We start from the raw sequence: 10,744 nt of genomic DNA, 5'->3' as shown, positions 1-10,744 counted from the left end.
AAGGAAAACAAACAAAGACAACTATCAAACCAAAGAACGGGGTATCAATATCAAGGCCACTTCAATTATTGCATATGGACTTGTTTAGTCCATCAAGAACAAGAAGATTCAGAGGTAACGTATATGCTCTAGTTATTGTTGACAATTTTTTAGATATTCTTGGACTTTGTTTCTTGTGTAGAAAAGTGATGCTTTCAAGGCATTCAAGAAGTATGCAAAATAAACAAGTTCAAAATGAAAAATCCATAAAGATTGCCTCCATAAGAAGTGACCATGGTGGAGAATTCCAAAATGCTTCATTTGAAAAGTTTCGTGAAGAACATGACATCTTTCACAATTTTCAACACCAATGATTCCTCAATAAAATGGAGTAGTGAAAAGAAAGAATAGATCATTGGTTGAACTTATGTTTAGTGACTCAAATCAACCAAAGTACTTTTGGGCGGATGCGGTAAGCATGACATGTTATGTGAGCAACCGAGTTATCATAAGACCACTATTGAAGAAAAATTTATACAAACTTTTCAAGGGGAGAAAACCAAACATTGCTCACTTTCATGTTTTCGGATGTAAGTGTTTTGTTCTTAACAACGATAAAGACAATCTCGGCAAGTTTGACGAGAAATCCGACGGAGATATTTTTCCTGGCCATTCTCATTCTAGTAAGGCATATAGAATATATGGTAAAAGAACTTTAAATATTGAAGAATCTATGCATGTTTCATTAGTCATGTGTAGTCAATTTCATGTTTTTATTATGTATTTAATCAAAAAATTTACTATGGTATGTATGCTAAGACATAGTATGCTTCATGATTATATGCTTTATCTGTTCATGATTACTCTATTTTCTCTTTATTTTCAACTACTTATTCTCTTCTTTTTGATAATCCACTATTAGTATCAATTCAAAGTTAAACAGTCCAAATTTACATCTTCTCACTTAATCACTACCAAGTGCAATTTCTACCTAGAAATCAACATCTAGATATGAGAAATCACCACCCCACTTCCTAAATCACCGCACTGATATCCAACATCCCTAATCCCAATGACTGTATAAATAACAACCCAACAATAAGATTATTCTTCCAAAATAAAACTCAACTCTCTTGCTTAAAACATTAAGAGCCTTACAAAACATTAAGAGCTTTACAAAAATTATGAATTGCAATTCATAAAAATGAAAATAAACTAATTATTACACTAATCACTTTCAAATAAAAGGAAACTATCCATTGTAATAGAATATGAAATAAAGATTAATGACCAATGATTTCATCTTCTTTCATTATTGATCTTCTTCCATTAGTTCCAGTTTCTCTATTTGTTCCATTTTTATCTAGAGTTACTGAAGTAAGATTAATAAAAAATTGCTTTTCTTTGCCACGTATTGAGAAAAAAAAAATTAAGAAACATTTTTTACTAAACAAAATTTCAAAAACCAATAATTAAAAGTGTTTTTAAAAATAGTTTTGATTTTATAAAACTGTGTCGAACAGATCCAAATTCCTCAGGCTATGTTTGGGAGTTTGGAGGGGAGGGGAGGGGAAGGCTTCCAAAAACAAAATTTTAAAAAAATGTAGGAAAACATTTGACATTTTTTGAAAAAATGAATTTGTTTAGAATGATAAAAGAGTTATTATCATTACTAAATTTTTAATTTTCAAAATAGTATAACAACCTAAAAGATATTTAGAAAATTTATGTAAGCCCTTCAAAACCCTCCAAAATCCTCCTTCAATACAATTTTTGAGTTCCCCCATTTTATGGGGTTTTTGGTGTTATGAATAAACTCAAACCCTCCAAAACCCTCCTACCCAAAATCTTTTTATCCTTTTCACTCAATTCCTCCTATTTTTCAAAGCCCTCCCTTCCCTTCCCCTCCAAACTCCCAAACATAGCCTCAATGAAATACCTTGTTTTTCCAAAAATAAAACATTCAGTAAGATGCAAACTACAACAACAGTATAATACAAATAAGATCGTTTAGGACATCATTGATTATGAATAATGAATAACCCCTTCAAAGTTCATTCTAATTATGAATAAAATAACATTACAAAAATTAAATAAACAAGACTACAAAATGATAAGTTTCGAAGTTCATTAAAATTATGAATAAAATAAGATTACAAAAATTAAATAAACAAGACTCTACAAAATAACAAGTTGGCAATGTTCTTTTACTTCATCTTTCAAGCTCTCAAAAATAAAATTCCGATTAAACCCATTATTATCTGAGCTCGCAGTATATCCTCCAGCACCTGTATAAAATTTGTCACAAGAGCTAAAAGTAATTTTCTTAAGCGAATTCACATTTCTCAACAACATCCTAGCAAATACTATTGTCTGTGAATTGCATACACAACCATGCAGCTCCACAAATTCCAATCCATTGTGAAAAAACTTTGCAGTTTTTCTTGGAACAAGAAATCCATTCCAACTTTTATATCTAACCTGCAATTCAAAAAGTAATTATTATAATACTTGAATTTCAACTTGAATAATTATAACAAAAATAGTTGAACTGACCGTAAGAGAAAGCTTTTGGAGATGTTGAGTAGCCATTAAAACATCTAAAATTGAATAGAAATCAATATAAGGAAAATGCCCTTTATCGATAAATAACTCCAATTGCTTAAGTTTTCGAATTCTGCTCAAGGCCTTTAATCTTGATATCTGCATACATCAGAAATGTGTCAAGTGAATTCAACAAATTATAGATGGGAAACTGTGACTCAACAAATTATAGACGACTTACGTGTGAGTGAGTGGTGATTATAACCAGATTCTCAATCTGATTTAATTTTGGAATTGAACCCAAGGAGTTTCTATTTCTCTCGTTTACGGCTGCATTCCAAAAAACCTTAGATAACTTTGGTGCCATAATAGCAAATTTCCTGGTGCCATGACCGCTATATTCAAAGGATGACAGATTGTTGGCAACAATAGATATCTTACTAGGAGAGACGGACCCATAGCGACAGTCAATTATTTTCAGATGACGCAACTTTGAACTGCCAATTTTGAAATTTGGACCACCTATAGTAATAGGCGAATAGAGGACACATTTATGGAGGGTTAAGTCTAGAAGATGGAGGCAGTTGGAAAACAAGCCCTGAATGAAAACCTGATCCACACGAGTTATTTGCAAGACAAGAGTAGTGAGATTCTTGAGCCCACAAAATTCCATAGGTTCTAGTAGGTGGCAGTTCTGTAGGTGCAGATAAGTTAGAGTGGTCGACAATGATAGGAGAGTAAAGGAAAATCTATAACGCTCAATTTTGTCTATAAAATCATCATCGTCGTCGTCGGAGAATAATAGTTGAATATGTTTGACACCCTTGGCAATTCCTAGAGAAATCAATCTATCAATGACATCACTATGTTGATCACCCAAAGGAAATTGTACTCGTATTGAGTCAATGGTAGGATGTTGATAGTTTGATATGGATTGATCCAATGCTGCAGTAAATTGAGATTGAGATTGGAGGGTTGGAAAGTGTTTAGGTAGTGTATTGCAGTGAAATGTATTATGGAAATCAAAATTGAGGTGCCTTGATGACAATCTCCATTCCTGAAGCCAGTGTTTGGACAGTGTGCATGTTTTGATCAGATCCTTCAAAGTTAACTTGGAAAAGATAAAGGATAAAATACCATCTGGCAAATCAATGTCCATTGTTGCTGCACCCTATAATCAATAATCAATAGAATTAATAGCATAAATGATGAATAGAAATATCATTAAAGAGAATAGAAAATGATTAAAAGTTACTCCCACCCATTTAGATGGTAGTTTAGATGGTACTTAGCAGCCTTGGGCATCAACTTTTTCTTTTCAAAGAATGAATCTTGCATTTGGTCTCATCAGAATTCATATTCTTCTGATTTACCTATCAGAGTGTTCATGTTCACAATAGTATTTTCTTGTTGGAGTAATATCAAGATTCTTAAAAGTTACTCCCACCCATTTAGAAAGACAATTTCCCCTTGCATCCTTATGGTGCTCCTCATTTACGGCCTTGTCAGTTAGTTTTCGCTTTGATGCTTTATAAAATATTTGAATTTCCACATCCAGTTAATAGTATATCTTTTATTAAACAAGATTTCTCATATACCAAGCCTTTTATTCACTGCAACCTTACTAATTACTAGAAACTACAATAAATGAAGGGATTGAATGATATCCCCCGATGACTCATGCAATGACATATTAAAATATTTTATCAATGGCGATGCAATAACCTGATTGTGTCTTGTGCCCTTTGAGACAACTGGTAATTCTTGAAACTTCCGCCGCAGAGATGGCCATTTGTCCTCTTTTTCATGATCAGAGCTTGTGGTTGACTTCGATTCTCTGCTTGATCCGGAAGTTGTTGGAGCAACTGTTGAAGCAACAGGAGGTGAGTGCCTCAGGGCAAGGGCAACTTGTTGCAATGGGGTAGCTTGAGGATATATTCCACCATATCCAATGTAGCTAGTTCCACCTGATACTAAAGAAGGAGTATAACCAATTGTGTTTGCTAGAGGAATTGGTGTCGAAACTGCGGTCAATGACAATGATGTAGTGGTTATGCCTGAGCTTGCTGCCAAACTCTGAACTCCAGCCAACAACTGCTGTGGGGGTGGAACAGCACTATAACCTTGTTGTAGGGGCAAAATGGCAGTAGGGCCGCTATAAACCTGCTGGGGTGATGGAACAGCGGTATATACTGGCTGTGGAGGTGGAACAGCAGTATATACTGGCTGTGGAGGTGGAACAGCACTATAAGCTTTACATGATGAAATCCTATGACAGTTAAATCGAAAGTTATTATTTCCTAAAACTCAAAGAAATCATAAAGTAATTTATCATGGACCCAACATTAAAAATAAGCAACTAATATATGGAAAAAGATGATTGCCAATCAGATTTACCAGATCTATACCAAATGCAGGATAAGATAATATAAGTGTGTCCCTGAGATAGAAAGTAACAACAAAGAGAACATACATTCAAGAAAGAAAGAAATTTACGAGGCCCTTCAGCCTCAAAGCCACAAATGTAGGGCATACATTATTGCCAGCCTTCAATGTAAGGGATTTAGACAAAACCCAGAATATTCATTTTCTGCTTATTATGGCTCGTCTAAAAGAGAAAGAGCACCTTTAAAGCAGCAGCTGTTTCGAAGGTGAAAACCTCTCAGTCTCACCAGTCACCTGAGCCATAGACAATTTGACATCTAACTGCTTTAACTTACTGTCTATCATACTATGGGAGAGGATACATATTTCTCTAGGATGTGTGTGTAGAAATTTAATGTTTAGACCCCTTTTCCAAAAGATATGAAAGTAATATTACAAATGCACTTCAAAATACCCTTGTGATATTAATAATTGCACCATTTAGCCTCAATTTCCAAAAGGGTACTACCAAAGTAATATTTAAAATTCACTTCAAAATACACATGGTATTAAAAATTCCATAACAAAAAGGGATTGTTGTTGTGTTCCATGAGCAGTCAAGTAGTAAAAATCTGGATTTTCTACACGTTTTTTCTAAATGGGAAGAGCTACTATTTGAGAAAAGAGAAGTATTTTCTAAATTTTCCACTTTCAGAAGAAAATAACCTAGCTCACATCGTAGACTATGATAATATAAAATTAAATACCTTGAAGCTCCACATTCCATACTGATTGTATCCAAAAGATTTTCCGCCAAGGACTTAGCCTGTTCCAGGCTTTTTGCATTGTCACTAGACAAAAACAGGTGCATAGGCTGTTGTCCATCTGCAACCAGAATACCGATAAAATTGAAAACCATATATTACAAAAATAAGCTATGCAGAAATATAATTCCAATGAAAAAAGCACCTTCTCCAGTTGACCCTTCATCATTTCCTGAAACACGTCCTCTCAGTATTACGGTTGCTCCTGTTTCATTGGTAATGTGATTTATATACTGGTCCTGCACGTTCAAATCCAAACGACCACCAACACCAAAAACATTTCTCCAAATTGTACGGAGATGTCAGAAGAAGCTTAAAACATTAGATTATCTCAACTTCAAATATACACAACTTAAGCATCAAGAATTTATTTCTAACAAATATCCAGCAATAAAGGCAACCAATCCAATAAATAATAAAAGCTAGGTCAGACTTATTATGTTAGATGAGGTAATTAATCAGCATAACTGCAGATATTTTTCTAAGTAAATCTAGTTTTAGTTTTATTGATGAGCAAATAACCGAATGTGCAGTGTTTACTCTTAATAATTGTATATATTTAATCTCTAATTTATAGTTATTGGCAAGTTTGCTTTATTCTTGTATGTGTGTGCTGTTGTGTCCCTCTCCAAATAAAATGTCTCTTAAGAGTTAATCTAAATACACAATAGTTTGGTTCCATGTAAAAGCTCTTAAAGTCATCAAAAGAACATTTTGCCAGCTACAACACTCATTGATCATACCACCCAGCCATCCTCTCTTTTTGCTTGCCTAATCGATAATTTGGAAATCAATAACCTAAGCTATAACAATGTACTTTCGCACCATCAAATATAACTTTAAATAAAATACACTAATACTCCTAGTGAGCGAAAAGATACAATAGTAAAAGTAAAAAAAAAAAACGAATGGTGAATATGGATGAATATCTGATAACATCGTGAATCATAACATGACCGTCAGATGAGACTCAAAAAGGTAACAGATGAACAGATTACAGAAGAGAAACTTCAAATGGTCCTCTCTTAAAACAATTGTAGCAGACTGTCGACTATTAGTTATGCACAAATATCAAGTCCAACATAACTAAGCAAATCAATTAGGTGGAGGACTCACATTTGGTCCACGTATACGGGCAACAATGTTCCACGATGGGTCAGCATCAAAGCCCAAAAACACACTTGTGCTCAGTACCTGATTCATCATACATTTAAGTTTACAACACATCACATTATTTATACATATAAGCTAGTAAAGAACGAATGTTCTACCTTCAATCCATTAGCCAGAGGTGAAGGTGAGGCGGAAGAAATTGACTGTGAAGTTTGCCCCGGCCTTAGAATTTCTTCAATCATCGCAGCAGCCCGATCAACAACTAAAATCCGTTCTGCCGTATCTTTTATCTGCAATATAATATGATGTCCTCAGAAGCAGACAAAATCATGTAATTCATTCCCAAGTAACACTACCACTAATCTATTACTGTGCCATGAGTGCCGTTACTGATGATACAAAATAGCTACATGATTCTCTTTTCAAGGATAAGAATTTAGAAACCAATTGGTTTCAAACAAATTCAATTAAAAAATCAATCTCACTCTCACATGACATTTCATCTAATTATTCATCTCAAAGCTTTCCAATCTGTATATGTATGAGTTCTGACCACATTATTTTATGACGTAATAAGAATTTACTTCCATGCGAAAATAAAAGATTGGACATAAATGTACAGTTAAATCTGATTATTTAACCTAATCATTGTGCTATATAAAATATAAAAAAAAGTAAAAGCAAGTATCAGCTATTACATGAGCTCCTGCAGAGATGTGGAGATATAATGGCTTTTCACCATCGAGCGGCACATTGGGCGGTCGATACTTGCCCCTGCGAAAGCAGCCAGCATATACATTATTTGCAGGGGTATAAAAAATCTTAAAGGACTTTAGAAATGCTTGAAACGACCTACAAACCTAGTTATAACTATAGTACCAGTGCACCTCTGGATCTGCAGGAAGAGAAAAATTGATCGTCAAGACAAAAATTAAGTAAGGCTTGGAGTTAAAAGGGTGTACAATTGTTCTTTAAAAGTCACCTCCTCTTGAGTCTGGCGTTTTGTCAATTTGTAACGAATAGAAGATTCTGCATCATTTATGACGATTTCTCGAGCAATTACCAACTCATCTTGAATCTTTTGCTTCAAGAAAATTTATCCCACAATCAAGATAAAAAATATTTAAATTTACAAAAGAAAACTATAACAAACATTGCAAAGGAATAGACGTCTCACTTGATTCAATTTTTGGGCCGCCACCGTGCTTTGCTGCTGAAGCAGAGCTGCAGCTGCCAAAGGATTTGTCAAAAGAGCACCAGATATTGCTGAAGTCACACCCGGAAATACAACCCCGCCATGAGGCACAGAATTGCTCAATGGAAGAACTCCAGGAACTGCCATCCCAGCAGGTAACAATGACTCCTCCGGTTGATCCCACTTTCTCTTCTTTCTACACATAAATCATAACACTCAATAAAAATAAAAATAAAAACTCACAAAACATAGTATCAACTACAATCAAATCAACTTTCTTTAGCATATCCTTGTTTCTACGGTGAAAAATAATTGATTTTGTTGTAAAATTGATTTTGATCCTTACAAAAGCTAAATCAAACGTACACTTATATTTATACAACTTTATGCAAAATTTGATTTGAACAATGAATTTCAAAATAAAAATCACATTTAAACTCAAAAAGCTACAAATTCTAGCTTCGATTCTCGAGCACGAATAGCCGGTTTCATCGACAAAAACTAATTCCAGCTTCAACATTCACACTAAGCTATACAAGTGATCCAAATTCACCAACAACAAAAACTCAAATCCACAGCGAAATCAACAACGAACAAAATTGATCAACTAATTTCACACAATGAACAAAAAAAACGCGAAAAGAAGAAGCAATTTGAACCTCTGTCTCGTTTGCGAAGCTTCATTGGAAGAAGAAACCCTAACGTTACTATCCTCCGTCATTGTTGAATCGATTCGAAATTGAAAGGGTTGTTTGATTTCTTCGAATTGGATTCGCTTGATTTTAAAAAAAAAATTATAGAAATTAGTAAGATTTTATATAATTTAGTTCCGCTTATAAATTAGAAATCGAACTAAACCGCGTAGTTCTATTAAAATAGAGTTAATAGCTTTTTTTCGTCCTGCTATATGGGGCGGATGTATTTAGTTTTATGACTTAAATACATTTGAATTAAATGTGATTTTTTATGATTTCGATTTGATTCGGTTCGATTTTACAGTTTCTTGTTGGGTCGGTTTGGTTTTAAATACTCCTACCTACTTTTACATTGAAATCAAATCAAAAATTATTATTTTATTACCTATAATCTAATCTCCACTCATTTGAAAATAGTTTAGATTTCAATTTAGTTGTTAGTTTCTTAGATTTATGTTCATGTTATTTGATGACTAAAATTTGAGTCCATAAAAGTAAATCAATTACATGTTACGAGGCTAACTGTATCTTTGTAATTTGATGTTTTTGAATTAAATCTAATTCATAAATTAAATTAGTTAGATTTTACTTTGAAGTGATATATTTGTAAAAAGTCAATAATATAGGTAGGGGTGGCAATAAAATCCATTAAGAGAATATCCATCCAATCCATCCAATAATTTATCCATCCAATCCATCCAATAATTTATCCATCCAATCCATCCATTAAACAAAAAGCAAATTTAATGGATTAGTCCAATCCATCCATAAAACTACATGGATGGATTCAATCCATCCATTTCATTTTATAAATCCATTGGATTTTAGTTTATTACTACTATTTATTAAATTAACTTTTTACTAAAAAACATGAAAAATCTAAAATTAAACAATTCCTTAACATTTTTGTTTCTCACAATATCTAAAATTAAACAATTCCTTAACATTTTTGTTTCTCACAATATTCACAGCCATTTGTTTTTCTTTCCTATGTTAATGTTAAAAAAATGAACGGATCAGGACATAAATATTCAACAATTTGTTTTTTTTTATTTACATACTACAATAAACTACATGTAGATTTAGTTTAATATGCATAGGGTGGTTTGTTTTCTCCTAAACAAAATTAATGATGCTGATACTTAAATGACTTTGTTTAGTATTAACATTAAATTTGCTTAATTGTTACGCATTGAATTTATTTAATTAAACATTCACGTTAAATTTGTTTAATTGGTATATGCATTGAATTTTAATTTTCTTTTCAATAGAATAGTTTATGGAGAAGTTAGTTGGTTAAAATTAGAAAGTTAATTAAAAAGTTAAGTTAATTAAGACGTTGGTTGATTAGAATTAGATACCGATATAAATATTTATAATTTAAAAATTTTAAAAAAAGTTTCATAAAAAAATTGTTTTCGTAAAATTAATTGAAATTTTTTAAAAAAAATATCGAAGTTAATTTTACGGATGGATGGATATCCATCCATTAAAAATACTTAATGGATGGATTGGATGGATTATATCCCTTGGTGGATGGATTGGATTGGATTTTTCAAAAGAAAGTTTAGTGGATTGTTAATGGATTAATGGATCGTTTTGATCCATCCATTAACAATCCAATCCAAATCCATCCAATCCATCCATTTTGCCACCCCTAAATATAGGATTACATGGGATCAATCAGCATTAGGAGACGTGGATGGTGATGTGTAAAGAGTCAATAACCCTATATGGAAGCGATCATGAATCTAAGAGAAGTTTGTCGCATGGTTAAAGTGGGACAACTGCTACTTCAACCTTAGAGTTGAGGAGTTAATCTCATGTTCACATATAACATCCTTAAAACAAAGCTTCTCACCCTCGTGAATTTACTCTAACCACACAGAAATATTAAGTCTTCAACAACCCTTATCAACTAAGAGTTTCTACGCACATGTACTATTGTTGAAATTCTAGCACTGGTACACAACATTGTTTAATCATTTAGAGAAAAAATTATAAAGTCAAATAAATCAAAACCTTTTGCC

General features: G+C 32.9%; 1 protein-coding gene across 4 annotated transcripts; it reads right to left on the bottom strand.

The window, feature by feature from the left end:
- Window positions 1-1,971: 1,971 nt before the first annotated feature.
- LOC131601214 (uncharacterized) lies at window positions 1,972-8,892 on the bottom strand. 4 transcript variants are annotated; one of them, XM_058872985.1, is made up of 13 exons: window positions 8,679-8,891; window positions 8,002-8,215; window positions 7,807-7,908; window positions 7,685-7,719; window positions 7,523-7,598; window positions 6,983-7,114; window positions 6,828-6,905; window positions 5,857-5,950; window positions 5,655-5,772; window positions 4,249-4,792; window positions 2,765-3,694; window positions 2,536-2,682; window positions 1,972-2,460 (listed from the first exon to the last, which is right to left on the bottom strand). In XM_058872985.1, the coding sequence occupies exons 1-13, from the start codon at window positions 8,738-8,740 to the stop codon at window positions 2,158-2,160; spliced, it is 2,835 nt and encodes a 944-aa protein (XP_058728968.1). In that variant the 5' UTR covers window positions 8,741-8,891; the 3' UTR covers window positions 1,972-2,157. The 4 variants fall into 4 exon arrangements, with proteins under 4 accessions (XP_058728968.1, XP_058728969.1, XP_058728970.1 ...); XM_058872986.1 differs by having other exon boundaries at window positions 7,807-7,902; XM_058872987.1 differs by lacking the exon at window positions 7,685-7,719 and having other exon boundaries at window positions 7,787-7,908; window positions 8,679-8,892.
- Between the last annotated feature and the right edge of the window lie 1,852 nt (window positions 8,893-10,744).

The sequence above is a fragment of the Vicia villosa genome, linkage group LG5 (assembly GCF_029867415.1).
Source record: "Vicia villosa cultivar HV-30 ecotype Madison, WI linkage group LG5, Vvil1.0, whole genome shotgun sequence".
Classification (NCBI taxonomy): domain Eukaryota; kingdom Viridiplantae; phylum Streptophyta; class Magnoliopsida; order Fabales; family Fabaceae; genus Vicia; species Vicia villosa.
The sequence above is the reverse complement of the archived record's forward strand: the minus strand, read 5'-3'. Positions and strand labels throughout refer to the sequence as shown.